Consider the following 20207-nt stretch of genomic DNA (forward strand, 5'->3'; position numbering starts at 1 on the left):
ATGTAATGGGGGCCGATGAGGTTCCTTTTCCGCTCAGCCCTCAGTGAGTCGGCTAATGTAAAGATCCAGTGGAGTCACAAGTGAACTGAGGGGTCCAGACGAGGGTCAGAAGTTAAAAATATGCTCCACATCGAAACAAACATGTACGATGCGAGAGCAGGATCAGAAACCAGGGCACTGAAACAAAATGTGATGTTTCATTATGGAAATGGGGCTTTGTGGCGTGCTCTGTTGAATAATAACTTCCAGATGTCTGGGTAGCCAGGGGCTGGCTGATATCAAAGCGTGCAGGGTTTTGGGGAGGCAGTGGCGTGGAGGGGGAGAGCTGGGACCACCGCCAGCTGGCTAAGGCTGATGGCACCAGGGCTTGGGGTGGGGGGGGTGCATCCATTTCACACTCAGTGACTCCTGTTCACATAGCGTCAGTGTGCGTAAGCGTGTGTTTCTGGTACGGGTGCAAAAATGATATTCATTTATGAAGGTTTTTTTTTCTTTTACTTCAGAGATTATGTTGGATCATGTTGGTATTTTTGATACATTTTCATAGCTGTGCATGGTATATGTGAGGGCATGTCTCTATTGAGGCGTAAAGTCTATTATCCTCGATCCTATAGCGTTAATTCCTCTGACGCACGGCAAAGACTATATTCCCCTTCATGTGTCAAAGGCCACGCTTTGCTTCAAAAGGAATCTGTGAAGCTGTTAGTAAAACTAGAACATAGCTTGACCCTGCTTTTGCACCTGATTCATATCCTCCTCCTTTCATAATAGTTTGAATAAATATACCAACATCTTAACCTGTTTTTAATCAATTCCATCACCTTCCTGTAGTTTTTATCTTTCTGTGTGACCGTGAATAAAAGAGAGTGAATCGTAGCTGCTGGGCTTGGTCAGAATTACACCGCAGCTAAAGAAAAGCCCATTTAAGCCTCTTGCAGCAGTGATGGGCACAACTCTGTTTCAATCTCTCTTTTTCTCTTTCTAAGTTTTTTTTTTTTTTTTTTTTCTCTGTGTCTTTTCTCTCTATGCGTCTCCTCAGGGAACTCACTAGTACCTGTTAGCATGTGTAGATAAAAGGATCTGGAGCATGACTTATTTAGGCAAGGGAAGGAGGGGGGGGGGTCACATCTGTTTCTCACAACCCGTCTTCTCATCCTGCTCACTCCATCCCAACGATGTTTCACTGCACCCCTGTCTTCCTTACTACACTGGTGCATGTGGGGCAACCATCCCCTGCAGTCAACCCCACTAAGCCTTCCTCTCTCTGAAGAAAAAGAATACATTTGTCCAGACTCTGCTCACATCTGTCTCATCCCACTCCGCTGACAAGCCCTGTTTGCGCACACAGGCATGTTGCATTTGGCAGAGGTCGGTCTCCTGAATATGGACTGGATGCAAAGGTGCATGTCTCAGTGAACTTGTCACACAGTACAATGGACATGGAATACCCTGACATGTGTTTTTAGATGGCTTGTCTGTCTTGCAGAGTTGTAACAGCACAAAGGAGGAGAAGGAGGAGGAGGAAGAGGAGGAGGAGGATTTAGTATGTGTCAGTGTTTTTTGGACCATGAGCATGAGAACAAGGCGTTTATGCTCATGAATGTGATGGTATTTTGGTTTGTTTTTTGGGGAAATAGCTCCCCTAGTGGCTGGAACAAAATATGCAGCTTTCTATAAGGCAGTAAATTCAAATAGAACAGGGGTGTCCAACTCATTTTGGTTCAGGGGCCATATTTAGCCCAGTTTGATCTCAAGCGGGCCAGGCCAGTAAAATAATGACTTAATAACCTATAAATAATGACAAATCCAAGTTTTTCTTTTTGTTTTAGTACAAAAAAAAAAACAATAAATCATGCAAATATTTACATTTTACAAAAAAGATGTGAATAACCTGAAAAAACAGAAATTTCATTAGAAAAATTAGTGCAATTTTAACAATATTATGCCTCGACTTATTATACTGCTCAACAACAAATTTATTGTTTAAGTTTTTTGAGCTGATTTAGGATCATTTTGGTGTGCTGAATCCAAAAATCACATTAATTTTACTCAGTCGGGTCAACTTTCTGAACTGTGCTACATATTGGCTTTTTAACATTTTTGCTTACATTTATGTGCATTTTCACATCATATGATACAAAATTCTTTCATATTTCTTGCAATAAACGAGTTCTGAAGATTTTACTTTTGGCAGTTTATGATTAATGTTTTTTTTAATATTACAGGTGAATGAAATGGCTTCGACTAGAAGATCTTGCAAAAATAAGCCTGACGTATTCTGCTACATCTGCGGTGAATACACCATTGTACCTAACAGGAAACCTGTTAGAAAATTATTTTTTTTTCTCTTAAAACCTATTTTGGGTGAGAACTACATAAAAAATCAACTGATAAAGTCACAAAAATGTAATCAATTTTGTGAGAAGATCAAATTTTTCAAAATCAAATTAGCAAAAAAAAAAAAAACCTGACCTGATTGAGAAAAACAGATGTCATTTTTGGATTTAGCGATGCAAAATGGTCCTAATTCAGTTGAAAAAACCTAGACAACTTGCAAAAAACATTTTTTTGTAACCCAGTGTTATTTATACATGTACATTTTCACACAGTGTTACATAAACATTTAGTAACAGGCATAATATTGTTAAAATTTTGGAGTTTGGAACTAAAATTTGAACAATTTCTACAATATTTCATCTCTTATTTTTATTTTTAACACAACTACAGATCACAGTGGATCCATAAATGCACCAAACATTTAGTAACAGGTAGAATATTGTTAAAATTGCACATTTCAGGTTGTTCATCTTTGTTTTTATTTAAGTATTTATTTGCATTTTATTGTGAAAGAATAGTTTTGTAAATGGAAATTATTTCGCAGTGTAATGCTATGTTTTTTTTTTTACTTAAATTTTTTCCACATAATTTTTCACAAAGAAAATGTGTGGTTGTCATTATTTATGGGTTATTTTTACTGGAGATCACATTGGTCTGTATGTGGAACCTGAACCAAAATGATTTGGACAACCTTGACTGTTCAGGTTCATTTTTACACTTTCATCCTGCGAGCCGGAATATGGAACCTTTGGCGAGCCAGATTTGGCCCCCAGGCCGCATGTTTCACACCTGTGAAATAGAAGCAGAAAAAAAAACATCTATTTCCACACTCTTCATATATATTTCACCAAATAAACAAGTTCTCTCTGACTCATGTGGAAACATTTTTGTCATTTTATATGGTATTTTTTGCTCTATAATTTGTGTAAAAGTAGATTTTCCATGTTCCTCCTCGTAATTACATGTTAAGCTTTGTCTGGGGCATTTAGTAACTTTTCAAATACCTTCCGTACTACATCTATATATTTATTTAGAGTGAATATTTGTTAAGTATCCCTTTCATGCATCGTGGTCACTATAGTGGACAGATATTCTCCAGCTGTTCTTTTGTATATTCATGGGTTTAGTTGTTTTAATCCCATGTCCTCCTGAGACCCAGCAATGCATTTTTGTCCTCTGTAGGGGGCTAAAGTTTGACAGTTTTAATTAAAAAAAAAAAAAAAAAAAGCTGTTCATTGCGAAGGACATTCCGTTAAAAAATAAATAAATGAAAATAATTTTTAAAATGTATCTGAAAAAACTTGCATTTTGCCGTTTCCAATCAAGATGACTGTTTAATGTAAAAAAGCTAAAGATTTTCACTTTACTGGATCTCAAGAGGATATCAACCAACACAGTGGACGCTCATGCATCATCTACACTGATATCACTGGTCTACAATTTTTTTTTAGAAATGATTTGCTTCAGACATTAAATGTGCTAAATGTTACGTATTTTAATAAGATTAATTGGAAAATAAATGACAAAAGTGCCGGTTTGCTGATGTTTTCAAGGTATATGATTGAGTGTTATTACACATAGATATTGATTTATGTACATTTATATAATAGTTTTATAAATCTTCCACTAAATAGAACCTGTAAAGTGAATGTATTCTAATGTGCAGACAGTGTTTTGAAGTAGATCTTGTAGCTCTGAGACAAATATTCCTTTTGATTCAAACCCATTCTCTCATTAATTCTTGAATTTCACATTTTGACCCAAGGCTGTATTTTGGAAAGTTCAGCCAACCAGCATTTTTGACTTGATTTTTCTTTATCAGTGACTCTCATGAGGTAAAATTTCATTACTTTTATTCTGGAAGCATTTTCCTTGCAGACCAGTGTATTCAGACCATTACTTTAACTTTGCTGTTCTTGATAAACCTGGTCTGCACGAACATGTTTGAGTGTAAATCAACAGCTAATTTTCTCAAACAAATTTTTTTTTTTTTTTTTTTATGTATTATCTCGATGAAATGAGTAAAAACTATTAGAGTATGATCAGATGTGAAAAAAACATCAGATTAGCTGCATTAAAATGGTTTTTATTTCATAGTTTTCACACAGTATATCACTTTATGGTGATGTGTCTTTGCTTCAAAAATTTAACACTTGGCGTTCCACTGAGTAGACATTTTTGTAACTCCATGAAAAATAGATTCCTAAAAAAATCATTGGCATTGTTTTTTTCATGCCTAAATAGGAATAAACTCACGAAAAAAATCTTGATTAAGGTTCTCATAATTCATACATGAAAAGGGTATAGTATCAAATCCCACATTCTCCCCTCTCTTACCTGTGTACCCACCTTCTGCACTGTTAACTGACTTGAATTGCAGAGTACACGATGTCTAAAACATAGAGTCGGTTGATGAAACTGAACATGACACCTTCATTCATGCACCCCCCCCCCCCCATCCAGACCCCCACCCACACAAGTGCATACACACCACATGCCAGGTTGCTTGACACATTTCCTTTAAAGCAGCCTTAAAAGCCTTTCTCCTGGGCGTCCATCTAATGAAGTCAGCCTTGAAAGCATTGTTTCCGCTGGCAGATACAAGCCAACCCTCTGTGGGACCTTGACCAGGCAAGAACAAACAGAAGGAGACAAAGAGAAAACATTTTTTTATAAACTGCAATGTACAGGACCCTTAACTTTCAATATGTGCCAGAAGCCATAGCTATCCTCCAACACTGTAGCCGCTCCTGTGTTGTATTTTATTTTTACTCTCAAATGTCAACTGCTGGGCAAGAACTGTAAGGCTACATATTGCACAGAAGTACTATTAAATGGAAAATTGGAAGTGGTTTTAAAACACACGCCCCTTTATATGTAAATGTGTGGAGATTAAACCTCTTTCCCTCATGCTCTCAGATTCACAAACCTAGATTTTTCTTGCTCTCTGACATAAACGCGTTCTATTCACACACACATAAAGACAGTAAGAATACACAAACTGTACTATATTCACTAGACTGTATTTTCTGCACTGCTCTTTTTTTTGTTTTTTACATTAATTAATTTTTTTAACACTTGTTTCCATTCATTTTTTCCAACAGTTTTTTTTTTTTTTTTTTGAAGCATTACGATGCAAAACGACTACATTATTCAGTATTTGGCATAAAATATGAGGGAAAACATGATTCCTATGTACCCCCTTGACTAAAATGATCAGTGTTGGGACCACACAGTTAAACAATAGATATCTTGTGGTTGTAATGCATTAAGAGGGGGAAAGGTTCAGAGCTTGGCTACACACTCAGGTTACATGAACTGTGGGGTCGTTAAGCTTGGCCAGCAAATACTGTGCATTTTGCTGACTAACTACTTGTGGATGTAAAAATATTAAAAATGTATGTACCGCATGTATCATAAAACCTGGTCATCATTTATTGCACATATTAAAAGACTTTCTTTGACCTGATCTAATGTGGACGTTCTTTAGATGACTAGTTTCAGTTTGAGCCACTGATGCAGCTTGGCATTTGGACTGTTTCATATGCGTGTAGCCCCCTTTTTTTTTCCTTCTTCTTCTTCTTCTTCTTCTTCTTTGTTTTTGATCTCTACTGTTATTATTATTATTATTATTATTATTATTATTATTACCTCCACCAAGGAGGTTATGTTTTTGCCAGGGTTTGTTTGTTTTGGGGCCCATTTCCAACAAACCCTGAAAATTTCATCAAAATCTGTCCATAACTTTTTGAGTTATGTTGCACACTAACGGACAGACAAACAGACAAACAGACAAACAAACAAACAAACAAACAAACAAACAAACAAACCCTGGCAACAACATAACCTCCTTGGCGTGGGGGGGGGCCCACAGGGAGGGCCACTGATCAGCCTTGGCGGAGGTCTGCGCTCTCCAAGTGCTTCTAGTTACCTCCGCCAAGGAGGTTATGTTTTTGTCAGCACTAGTTTTTCTGTTTGTCTGTTTGTGTGCAAGGTAACTCAAAAAGTTATGGACGGATTTGAATGAAAATGTCAGGAAATGTTGATACTGGCACAAGGAACAAATGATTAAATTTTTGGTGGTGATCGGGGGTGGGGGGGGGACAGGGGCGCTCTATGAGTGCTTTTCTAGAAAAGACAGCCCAGACCTCCGCCAAGGCAGATCAGTGCCCCCCCCCCCCCCCCCCCCCCCCCCCCCCCCCGATCACCACCAAAATTGAATCATTTGTTCCTTGTGCCAGTATCAACATTTCCTGAAATTTTCTTTCTTTTTTTTTTTTTTTTTTAATTCTCTTTTTATTGAAAGAAAACAGATTTTTTTTTCATACGTTGAAAAAACAAATACACAAACTATACACATCCAGAGAGTGGGTGTAAAAAAACCAAACCAAACCAAAAACATTTACAGCAGCTCATCATGGTCCTGGCATACAGGATCTCAAAGTAAAGAATCAATATATAAATAACGAAAAATAAAAACACAAAAACATATTTCCTTCAGAGGATTTTGGGTTCATATTCATGCATTCATCTTAGCAAAATCAGATCTCAAAGGCTTTACATATGTCACCCATCCCTTCCAGTGTTGCACAAAAAAATCCATCTTCAAATTTACAGTGAAGGTTATTCTTTCCATCCTATAAATTCCCATGGTTATGTCTATTTCCTGAAATTTTCATCCAAATCTGGGACACTGATCTGCCTTGGCGGAGGTCTGCGCTCTCCGAGTGCTTCTAGTTATTATTGTTGTTGTTGTTGCCTTGTTTGTCAAATGTTCTTTGTATTTATGGGGGTACCATTTCGGTCCATTTTAAAATATGCTTATAAAATGATAGATAAAGAAAAAAAGTATGTATAGTAACATTATTTCATGTTTTACCTGAAATATTGAGGTCAGACTTTCCTGTTAAATGTAATTTATTTTGAAGATAATCTGTATGAAAAATGTAAAACCCCACTTAGTTTATACATTAGAGTAGCTGCCTGAGCAATGTGATAGAAGGAAATCAGTGTGAGATAAGATAAAAAAAAGTACAAAAAAAGCACACAAGAGTAAGATTTAACAAAAAAAAAAGCACTTGATAAGAATGGCCTTAAAACTTAAAACATGCTGCATATATAATTCCAATTAATTTTATGTTTTGTTTTTATAGTTTCTCTTTTTTCCTCGCTTTAATGAAATTTTACCCACTTCCCCTGCTTTAAAATTAATAGCACACCTGTTACACAGTGTTATATTTTCCACACTCCTGTCCCTGGAGCAGACAAAGACATGAAGTGGTATTTGTCTGGGCTCGGTAGTGTGGGTTTTTGGTTTGGCGAAGCTCCTTGCTGCTGTTTTACCTGCTGGTACACCATCATGTGAACACAGTCCACTGCTTGAGGAATCACTGTTATTGAGACAAGCTGTCAGGATCCACTGACTGGTAGGAGAGAGAGGGAAAAACAATAACACTGGAAAAGAAGGGCGGGGGGTTGGAGGGGCGTTGGGGGGGTGGATGGGAGCAAGGATTGCTCAGGGGAATGTGATTGAGACAGCGAGTGCAACTGATGCATAGCTCCTGCAATGATGTTCGTGACTGAATTCTTGACAGGTTTCCTCTGCCTTGTAACCCTGAGATATGTTGGTAAATTCACTGTGCAAATTGTCAATTTCATGTAACCTTTGGTCAGTTGTATACAGCTCAGCTTAGCTCCAGGGACACCAGACATGTGGTATGGTATAGGTGAAAAGAAAACCTTGAAATGATGGACCATGTCTAACCTTGGAGTTGTAACGTCAATATTGCAACACATCTGATTATCTCCATCCCTGAGCCACACAATGGAATTTCCTCCATTCTGTTTTCAATTTGGTTATTCTCTAGAAGTTTCTATAATGACGTTCAGTTCGTGTATTCATACACATGCTACCGCCGACTTGAACAAGCTCTGTGGTTCAGTTCAGTGTTGCTCTCCCGGTTCATGGGTGACTTAATGTTCACGAGGAGATTAAAAATGGGCTCCTTTCAAGTTTCTTATTTGAGCATCTTTCAAAAAGACAGGTTTGTGATGGTCATTTCTCTCTGCCTGCAGGGAGTGTGTGAGGGGAGTATATGATTGAAGCGTGAGTGTGTGACTCAGCTGTCCCAGTGTACTGAAGGAGGCTGTAAATCCAGTCTTAGACATGCTCTCTGTTAATAGGCTGTTTATACCTTGTGTATCTGGCAAAGTCTGACATTTACGGTTTCTTTCGTATACTGCCGGAAAATGCACATATACAGGGGTTGGACAAAATAATGGAAACACCTTCACCTCAAGATGATAATGCCCCAATCCATACAGCTAGAATTGTTCAAGAATGGCATGAGGAACATTCTAATGAAGTTGAGCATCTCGTATGGCCGGCACAGTTCCCAGACCTCAACATTATTGAGCATTTATGGTCAGTTTTAGAGATTCAAGTAAGACGTCGATTTCCACCACCATCGTCTCTAAAAGAGTTGGAGGGTATTCTAACTGAAGAATGGCTTAAAATTCCTTTGGAAACAATTCACAAGTTGTATGAATCAACACCTCAGAGAATTGAGGCTGTAATTGCCGCAAAAGGTGGACCTACACCATATTAAATTATATTTTGTTGATTTTTTTAAGGTGTTTCCATTATTTTGTCCAACCCCTGTACATAGAAGTATTTGGGTGTAACAATCCTACAAAGACAAGTATCCATGTAAAATAATTCCACAAGTAAATAATATATTTTGCATCTAATTAGATTTTTTCCATGTTAGTTCATCATTGGAATTGTCAGTTCTAATAGATCTTATGATTGTAGTTATAATTTTTATTGCATATCAGTCATTCTGTAGCAAAAGAGCAAAGCAAATACATTTGTAAATGGGTTCTTCTATGAAACTGGGTTCGTTTTGGTACCTGGCACTTTGCCAGCTTTTTTAGATCCAATAATAAAAGAGAAGTTTAGACATATTTCCCACCAGGATGTACCTAATGATCACCTCAGATAAATGCAAAAAAAATGATACTCTGCTCTGAGCCATCCTAAAATTAATGAATTTTTACTAAAATATTGGGGCCAAAACTAAGACCAAAATGTCACGGCTCATTCCAGCATGGCCGCTGGCTCCTCCCTCTCCATTCTTCCATCCATCGGACTCACCTGCTGATTTTTTTTTTTGCTTCTTCTTTTTTCTTTTTTTTCCCCCTTTTTTCTCTTTTTTTTCTTTTTCCTTTTTCTTTCTTTTTTTCCCTTTTTCTTTCACCTGTTGATCTTAATCCAGCCTATTTAAGGCTTGGTTCTGCAGCATCATTGTCGTACTTCACCTGACCATAACCCAGACTCATCTACTACTCCCACAGACTCTGACTGACACCATCCCCAGGTTTTGTGTTATATTGTTCTTGTTTTAATAAATCCGTTTCTCCCTTCAGCATTGTGCGCATGAGTCCTAACTCACACCACCACCCTGACACAAAATTGGGACAGGAAAAGCTACCAAGGTGTCAGTGCATTTGATCTGTAAAACATGGCTTGAAATGGTCTTATATACCCCTATAAATAAAGACATTGTGTTAAATTTGATTTTTCCTAGTTGTTTTTCTAATCCAGACATATGGGTTTTTCATGAATCTCCGTCTCATTCCAGGTTTCGTGTGTAACCAACCGTGTCCACTGGCGTTACATGCAGAACCTGCCCATTTAAACACATATAAATGGCGAGTGATTTTGCAACAGTTATCATTTTTGTGAAACACTCTGGCTTGCTTAATTACTTAAATTACCAAAATGTACATGTGAGAGAATAGAAAGACGTTCAAAAAAATAGTAGCATGTCATTTTCGTGTCCTTTTTACCATGTTACATGCAGATTTTTGTATAAAAATAAAAATATATGTATATAAAAAGTGTTTTATCTGAAAAAGGGTTTCTCTTTTATCTCAGTGAATATTTATTTTATTTTTTTTTTTTTTTTTAAATAGACCCAAAGTGCTTCCAAACTTGCTTCATAACATTAGTCTACATCTGGTTTGAATTTTTAGCCTCTCTGTCCTGTTTTTAGGGACCAGTTTCATAGAAGCCCCCAAAAAACTATTCACTGAGCAAATGAATGTACATCTGTCAACACTACCTTTTGAAAACTCAGTAGTTTTCAACTTTACACAGACTAAACGTATTAAAACCAAAACCTGAGAGTCATATCAAACCTGTGGAAATAATTTTTTTCATTCACAGTTTTTGTAAGATGCAATATATGAAATGCATTTTCTTCCGTTGATGATTTTAGTAAATGTATGCAAAGTAATTTCTGTGAAAAACAGTTGGTTTTCTGGTATGAGCAAATACACGGTGTACTACATTTGCAATATGTAAATGATCCTGATTTTTGTCTCTCTTTGTTGTACGGGTAATTAAGAAAAGATTAACTCTGGAATTGGTTGAAATGGTCTCCCCAGTTTCCTGTGAACACAGTGATCAAAACAATCACAGACTCCACACTGAGCTATTTCTACCTACTGAATGATATATAACTAACCTTGCTATATTCATCATGTCATAGTGATAAGCATAATTACATTCAACACCTGAAATTAAATACGTGACAAAATTAGTAGAAGGATCTGAGGTAGCAACAGCGGCGATTATGTGATTTTAGTATCCTTTGACTTTGTGAAAACACTTCAGATTACACTTCCATCACTGTTAGCGTTAGCATCCTCCGCAATAAACTTTTTCATTGTCTTAAAGGTCGCTGAGGACAAGAAGAAGGAGGCGTTCCACGAACCACCTCCTGTCATCGTGTTCCCGGGCTCCGGCAGGAACAGCTCCACCGGTCTACGGAGGCAGAAGAGGGACTGGGTGATCCCTCCGATTAACGTGGCTGAAAATTCACGAGGACCATTCCCTCAGATGCTTGTCAGCGTAAGTGACACATTTGATTGGCTGTAGAAGAATTATAGACTGAATTTACATCGGAGGTTTTTCGAAGACACTTCACCGTGAACGCTGATTGAGGGTGTGTAACGGACCTTGATAATGAATGGAAATACATTAGCATAACTGGTTGGGTCTCTACATCCTTGTAAATGATTATGCTGCGTTCTCCTCGTGTAATTATGAATGCAAAATTCTAAAGGTATATAAACAGCCCTGATTGACCTTAAAGGAGTGATATTTAGCTTTTTATTTTAAATGGAATTATGCATTTTAAAACATTTCCCTGTGGTCTACATAAACTGTAAATGCTGTGTTTGGGTCGGAATTCTTCATTAATTCAACTCCACAGGTCCATCTTCAAACCTATTTCTGAGTAACGACACCAGAAAGGTCGTTTTGAGCGCTGGCCCTTTAAATGCAAATGAGCCACTTCAAGCCTCACCCCCTCCAGGTTGTTGACTGTGCTGCTCTGTCTCGTTCAACCATCAACTGAATATTTTAAGTAATCGGCCCAAAGTTTGGACATATTTTCAGTATGGACTGCAACCACTGCTGCTGACAAACAATTATGTCGAAATGTTCGTGGGAAGTCTTGACCTTATATCACAGGTGTCAAACATGCGGCCCGGGGGCCAAATCCGGCCTGCCAAAGGTCCAAAAAGGTCCAAAAATTACACTACGATATTAATTCTTTTAGTTCAGGTTCCACATTCAGACCAACTCAATCTCCAGTGGGTCAGACCAGTAAAATACTATCATAATAGCATATAAATAATGACAACTCCAAATGTTTCTCTTTGTAAATGTAAATATTTTCATGTATTTACACTAACTAGTATAATTTTGCAAAAAAATGTGAATAACCTGAACAAATATGAAGAACCTGAAATGTCTTAAGAGTTTTTTTGTTTTTTTTTCAGTTTTAACAATATTCTGTCTGTTACTAAATGTTTTGTGTATTTGTAGATCCACTGTGATCTTTAAGTTATAACGTACATGTGTAAATGATAACCTGAGGCATAATATTGTTAAAATTACACTTTTTCAGTTTGTTCATATTTTTCACATCTTTTGAAAGGATAGTTTGTAGATGTAAGCCTTTTCATTATGTAAATTTACTTTTTTCGCTCTAAAACATTAAGAAAAGTTTAAAGTTGACATTAATTATATATTATTATGTTATATTGTTATATATGTTATGTTATTTTACTGGTTCGGCCCACTTCCGATCAAATTTAGCTGAATGTGGCCCCTGAACTAAAATGAGTTTGACACCCCTGCCTTATATGTACAAATGTTGTGATGTAACTAGTTATAGATGTAACAAATTAAGCAGGAATTAAAACATGTTGTAGAAATCCACTCGATTTTTGCCAAAATGACTATAAAGATAGCTTTGAAACACCTGGAGGGTTCAAATTCAAACTTTTTGAACAATTAGGGTCCAAATACACAAATAAATGTACCAAAAGCTAATAAAAGTGGGTTTAGCAAAATATGAAGATGCATTCTGTGATAGAGTAGTTTCAAAACAGCAGCGACGGGGAAAAAAACTCAGGTTCCCTGTGAGAGCGAATGCTTATTTCTGCTTCTTTTTTGCATCCGTTCTTGCATTTTAGGCTATTTCAGGTTGCATTAGGTTTCTGAAAGTTCACTGCTATTGTTATAGCTTATTTATAACAATTCAATTAGTCACAGAATCTTTACTGAAGCCGTAGCTCGAAGATATATGAGGAGGAAGCATGAAAAGCTGCTGTTGTCATGACCCAAAAAGCGAGGAAGTCAGTCCTCCCATAGGCCCAATAAGAACACATGTGGTTTGAAGCACAAAAATAAATAGATGAATAGGAAATTATATGATTTTTTTTTTTTCCCCCAACCTTCATAAACAAACATATGTGTTTGTATGTGCATCCATGTCTCAGAAGGAAAGAATATGTAAGTAACACCTGAGCTGTTGTCCCTAATCATTATTCAATAACCCGTCCTCATTAAGCATTCAAAATTGCGATGTAGAAACAACAACTCACTAACATCCCAGCAAATTTCATCTTTGCAAATGCGCTAGTTGGGAGGAGTACACATTATAAACACAACACGGAGAGGGTTGGAGGTCGAGATTGTACAAGCCTGTCTTAGAAATACAAAACATGAATAAATAAACGTTTGTGTAAATGTGTTGTGCAAAGGCCTGAGCTGCAGAGTGCTTAAAATTCAGAGATTCTGTCACAACAGAGCGTGCAGTTTGTCTCTCTCATAGCAAAGCTGTAGACTCGAAGCTCGTGGTGCGCGCTGTAATTCATCAAAAAACATCATTCCAGGAGACTGCTTCATTCCCTGCTCCTACTTTCCTCCTCTCTTTATCTAGAATATCTAGCCATCAGCTTTCCTTCACTGTTCACTGTTTACAAAACTCTCACAGTTTATCTCTTTTGGGTCTTAAATTGTGCAAAAGAAGCATTTTTCTTTTCTTTTCTTTTTCTTTTCTTTGTTGTTCAAGTGAGTTTTATCCAATCCACTGGGAAAAGCCTGGGGAGCCGCTTGAAGGAAACTTTTTATATATATAAAAATATATACAGCGAGACAAAAACATCAAGTTAAACTGGAGTAAGTTTGTAAATCTTTGTTTTGGAGTTGGAGTGCTTCTACAGCTGGAGTGTGTCCCATCAGCCTGTCACACTCTGGCGTTTTCATGTGAGCCCACTGAGCCCTTCAGCCATAAACCGGCCAGACAGTTCTACTGTGTCCGTTAGCTGGTCACCACCAGAAAGAGATATAGTACGGGGCAGGACGAAAAGAGAGGGAGTATCAAAAGAACATTTGGAAGTGTATTGTGGAGCCAAACACAATCCACTTTGTGCAGTAAATAGGTCCGTCAGGGGCTGGTGGGTTGCTGAGAGTGGAGCGTTCAGAGAAGAGGAGAAGTGATGCGTGTTGATGCCTCTGTTGGGCTCTCGGGCTCCTGTCTTTCTCTTTAATGATGACTGGAGGGCAGGCCGGGCCATACTGAGAACTAGAGATTTTAACAAGGAGACAGCTCTGGGGGTTGGATGGCATGGGGATGATTTTGCTATACTTACTGTTTATGTGTTTAGTTCACTTTTATAACCTCTTTTGTCTTCCGCGGAGAGTTGAGGCTTATGTGTGTCTGTTTCATTTTGTTCGTTTAAAGCTCCAAACAATGAAAGCCATCCCGCAAAACAAGCATAAATATTAACTAACACGGCGTAACATCATGAAAGCTCCGTCGAATTATTACAAGAAGACGTTAAGTGTTTCGGTATTTGACATTTTAATGTTAATTACATTTCACGTTTTACATAAGACATGTTGCAAAAACAGCTCTATCCTCGTCTCTTATCCCCATATTCTTCATCTTTCTCCGACTCCACCGCTACAGTATGTGTGCTGTGGTTGTGTGATGCCTCCCCTAATGGCCTGTGAAGTCAGTCCCTTTCCTAATGGCCTGTTCTGTCATCCAGCGCAGCACTGACTGACACGCAGGCAGCGGCCTTCCCTACCATCCCACCGCTTTTCTCCCTGCCCTGCCCAAGTTGCCATCAGTTGGACAGGCGGGGTGACAGCAGCGCTCACCTGCCTCTCCGCAGGTCTACAGGACTGTCACTTTGATCAGGCCGGCACAGGATCGGGCAGGTGTCAGGACAGAGGCCCTACTGACTGGTCTCTGAGCTCTGAGGCCTGACATGGCTCAAGGGAAATGTTGACTGCTTAGGTAAAGCCACGACAGAACTGTACTCCCATGGCTTCCCAATGCCAGACAGTGTCAGACTACACTGCCATGTTATTGACTGCTTTTTATTAATAGCAGTGCTGATATAATTGCTCTAGCACTTCCACACTACATCAAGGTGTAGGAGTCTGGGCTCAGCTCCGTGGCTTAATATTACACCTTTTCAGTCTCTGATGTTACAGGGATGTAATAAACGTAGCCTGGTGTCAGCCGCACAAGTTTACCTCTGTTTTGTTCTCCCACATGATAGACAGCAGAGCCACGCTTCCTTACTGCAGATGCGGATGAGTGGTGCTCAGCTTTTAACAAAACAAAATGAAAGTCTAGTCTGGCAAAGTGAGTGGAAACAACAAACTCTGAGACGTTTCAAAAGAACACAAAGGAAGGAAGAGTTCCAAAAAGACGAAAACAAAGAGTGGGAGGGAGTCATTTTTTACAATAAACAGGTGTTCTTTGTCATTATCTTTCTTCTGCGGCCAAACAGCCATCAATAGCATGTAAGGGACATTGATTTTTCACAGAGGCTTTTTGAAACCTTCCATTGATCCACGCACTTCTCCTACGGCAGAGAAGCATCGATTTCTTTTGCTTGGGTAAATAAAGACTCAACATAACCATCCCCCAGTTCACCACCCAACTCCTTTAACCCCCTATTAGAACAACCGTCAGCAGAAAAATGAACAAACCACTGATGAAACAACAATTTAGCCATGGAGCAAGATGGGGTTTGAATGGGGTTTAAATGTTTGTCCAGTAAAATACTTTATTGATTGCGGTGCTCACTGAACGATATCTGTGATCAAATAACAGACACGGCATCAGAGGTACCTCTGCAGGTGAGATCAGGGTAACACATTGAAAAGTTACCTTTTACAGGGTGTATAGTGTTAGAAATAATTGGAGACAAGGTCTTCTAACCACCACTGATTCTATTAGTAAGCCTTGTTAAAGAACTTGTGATTTAATCAGCAGTTCAAACAATCAATCAATCAATCAAATTGTATTTATATAGCGCCAAATCATAACAAAATACTCATGACACTTTACATGTAGAGCTGGTCAAAACTGAAAGTATTAACAGGTTATAATGCATGCAGTGTTGCGAGGTGTTTAACAGTTATTCCATATTAGAACCTGACCGATTAATCTGCGGGCTGATTAATCGGGCCGATTAGCGTATCACTAATTAATCAACATCGGTCAATATGTAACCAATGTATTAACTTTTTTGCGCAGAGATTCAATCATGGACCACTTACCCCCCCCCCCCCATATTAATTGCCACTACATATATACCAAGTTTGAAGTAAATTGACACAAAATTGATGTTTTTTTATAGACATTTGAAATTTCATCCATTATAAGTAAATGGGAGAAAAAAAATATTTAAAAAATAGATGAAAAATTTGAACTTTGACCTACTTTTCCCAAAATATATCCACATCTATTCTGGGTCACTGGCAATCTATAAACCCAATTTGGTATGAATTCAACTAATAGTTTTGCTGTTACAGACATTTGAAATTTTGCCCATTATGAGTAAATGGGGGAAAAAAAGATTTTAAAAATTCATAAAAAATTTCAACTGTGACCTACTTTTCCCAAAACTTAATCAGATCTATTCTGGGTCACTGGCAATTTATAAACCCAATCTGGTATGAATTCAACCAATAGTTTTGCTACTAGAGTGTTAACATACAAACAAGCTAACTGAACCAAATACAATACCCCTCACCTCCCCTTTGGGGGGCGGGGTAATAATAGATTGTAAGATAAGTAAGATGTATAGAGCTGTTTTTGTCTTTCTATTCTGAACCCTTGGATTCACTCATCAGCAACAATTTTAGCCTGAATAACTGCTGCCTTGATCTGTTAATTTGTTTGTCCTCTTTATTATGAAATAACGCATTAATACACCACAACGACACAACAACACAGGCCGCAGAATTCTTATTTTTGTCTGGGTACATTGGTAGATTTAAGAGCACTTCAGGATTTCACTGAAGGAAAGGAGTGTGTGATGATAACAAAGCATCAAAAATGTTCTGACTACAGCATACATTTGTAACTGGATATTGATTTTCTAGGCATTTTTAGAGGGTAAAACCAGTACAAAAACTCAAACTAACGCTTTCAGAATCTTATATCGGCTTGTAAGTCTTTCTCAAACGGATGTCCCTGAACTACTCCTGTCTCGTATCCACACGTAGACATTCAGACACAAATCCCCTCCGTCTGAAACATTCTTCGACTTTGTAGTAACTTTCAGAGTCATGCAATGGGTGGAGTTATTCCCAGAATGGAGGTAAAGTTACAGTTTAATGTGATTTAATGATTTCCAATCCTCCCTTTTCTCCCTAATTGTTCAGTCAATACATTAACACTGAAATTGATTTGATACAATTGTTCACTCATTCAATTTATTCTACAGCCTGTTGGTGTTGGATTCACAGCTGTTTAATTTTTTTTTTTTTTGTGTTTAGGTAAAATTACTCCGGAGAGATAATTTTGAAAGAGAGGACATTTCTTTTGAGAGCTGAAATAAGCGAGTATGAAACAGTCTGCAATTTCATCTAAACTGTTTTATTGGATGATATTTCTGTGGAAGAATATGTTTCTGTCTGCCAGCTGTCCTTGAGACAGAAGTGTGGAATATTCTGAAAAAGCTGTTGCCGAATCCCTCAATAACCACAGGACGTTATATCGACAAGCATACCATAGCAAGAAACAACACTGCAGGAGCAATAAGCCAAATAGATGGGTACTTGTAAAAAGCCCTTTATTGACTGATGTGAAGAAAAGAGTTTTATTAGACAGTCTGCAATTTTATCTAAAAAATAATTTGTATCTGTAATTTTGTGTAGGCATTTATTTCCCAGAAGCAAAAAAATGTGTTCAATAAAAAGGAGCCTGCATAAAACAGCGCAAAAAATACCGACATTTGTATGCGATTTGGTATGCGTTGTAATGCATCTGGTTTTGTTTATTGCACACTCGCTGCAGCACCTGTGTTCCAGTTTCTACTCCTCTCTCCGCGGAGCACGTTCAGAAAAGCGTTTTCTGAGCAGAATGAGAGAACTCCTCCCCTGAGGTGTCTGCTTCCTCCTCTGCGTACGTTTACGAGTGATTAATGACTGCTTCGCTTCACTGACAGACATGGCAACAACAAAAACACCCGAAAGACAGACAAAACCAAAGCCTAAAGAAAAGGAGTGACAAAAAGGCGACATACTGTACAAGTTAGCTGGAGTTGGAGCCGGAGCTGATTGCATTAGAGAATTTGAGTAGGGGACAAAGACGGGTGATTGGGAATAAGAAAAAGCAAGAGAAAGAACAGCAAAAAAAGAGGAAGGGAATGAGAAAGGACTAGACCGGGATTAGAGGCACGTCTGTGTTTGTGTTTAGGTCTGATAGACTTCCTGAAGAACTGCTGTGCATGGCCTCTTCCCTGGAGTCTAATGAAGCCTTCTGGCATCTGCCACCCCGTCAACCGGCCAACACCAGCACCGCTCCATTTTACCCCTTCATCCTTTTCCACTCCCTCCTGCTGAGACATACGCTCGCAAACACGCACACAGACTGAATCACAAACATAAATGCATACACAAACAAGGAGAGAAAATTCTTGTCCTACACAGGCAGCAAACAAAGGATCAGTAAAGGCGCATGTGCCGCGTTGTTTCCTTTGTATATGCTCATTGTTTGGGGTTTTGTTTGGTCGCATTTCTGCTTTATCCCCGAACAAAGACAAGAAAAAGCTGTGCCAAAAGAAAAAAAAAAAAACAATACAAAACAAAATAAAAAAACACAAGACTTCATCTTGTATTTCTGAACAGTGTCCACCGGAGAAACCACAGGATGGTGAAATGCAGTGATTTGAGTATTTAAGGATCACAGTTTGATCCAGAGCTTGGTCACTAGGAAACCACATTGTTGCCCATATGGAACGCTTTATAAATGTTGAGCTGCGCAGAACCCATTTTCTGGGCTAAATAAATTCAAGCTGTGAAAACACTGAACTGTGTGGCAACACTAAGTCTATCAAACTACACAGGACGTACATTGATATATATGTATACAGGCATATTTGGTTCGGGGCTGTGTTTTGTCTTGTACTCTCCATCTGCGGGCTGCTCAGGTCCCGCTTTTTTGCCAAGGGTACTACTTCAACAAACATCAACTCACTTTACACACAAAAACTCTATTAACCCTCTGGTATCCCATCCAGCAAGGCCCTTACTAAGCACCAAGTGTGCCTTTTTGGCACACTTATGGAATAATGTCAAAAAAAAATTTCATACAGTTTGTTTTTCATTCTTTTACACTTTTTTTCTATTTCATCAACTTGAGCCGTAAATAAAAAATACCAAATACTCAATAATTGTCACATTTTTTAACCCTTTAAATGCCGTGTTTGTAATGTAAACAAACTTTTTTTTTTCGAGGCAAAAAAAACAAAAAATTATTTTTTTTCAATATACTACATAAAAAGTGGATCACATATTATTTGATTTTTGCAGCCTGGCATATGACAATCAATGATTAACTCCAACATTGGTTAATTTGCAGTATTATTTTTGGCGCTAGGTCAAAAATGCTAGCATCTGTCACCAAGTGTGCCAAAAATACACAAACTATTAAATATTATATGTTGATTTATTTTTCTGCTCTAATTTGATTTTATTTTTGTAAATCAAGGTCAGTCCTAATCATACATATCAAATGGAAGAAATAGTGCGTTTTAGGCACACTTGGGAGACAGATGCTAGTCTTGTAATTTTCTTTTGTTTACAAATGTGCAAATTTTAGTTGGTGGCCAGAATTTTAAAGCTCATGCGAAAATGAAAAACTTTTGAATTCTAACCTTATTTAAATTGTGAAAAATAATATGAAGTTTTTTAAAACGAAGTGCAAAGTGTGCCTAAAAGGGTTAAACCTGGGAAGTAATGCAAACAATGAACTTCATTCAGACATGGGTGAAACTCCTGTAGTGTATCAAGAAGAAGAAAAGAAAGAGGAGGGAGAGACTTGTGTCCATCTGGGGTTTAGTGCAGTTGTAGTGTCAGCATTTCGTTTGCTCTCTGTTTCAGTCAATAACTCTTCTTGGCTAGTCTTAAACTCTTGGCTTTTATGTTTGATTTCACCTCCTGAAGAATTCACACAAGGTATTTCCCTTCCAAACCTCAA

The 20207-nt window shown here is 38.0% G+C and overlaps 1 protein-coding gene across 1 annotated transcript in view; it reads left to right on the forward strand.

Annotated features, from left to right (window-relative positions):
- LOC115422188 (cadherin-4-like) overlaps window positions 1-20207 on the forward strand; it is a 453088-nt gene that overhangs the window by 325821 nt on the left and 107060 nt on the right. The window contains exon 5 of the mRNA XM_030138325.1: window positions 11081-11254. Coding sequence (XP_029994185.1) covers window positions 11081-11254 — 174 coding nt within the window. The remainder of the gene's footprint in view (window positions 1-11080; window positions 11255-20207) is intronic.

Source organism: Sphaeramia orbicularis, chromosome 7 (assembly GCF_902148855.1).
Source record: "Sphaeramia orbicularis chromosome 7, fSphaOr1.1, whole genome shotgun sequence".
In the NCBI taxonomy this organism is placed as follows: domain Eukaryota; kingdom Metazoa; phylum Chordata; class Actinopteri; order Kurtiformes; family Apogonidae; genus Sphaeramia; species Sphaeramia orbicularis.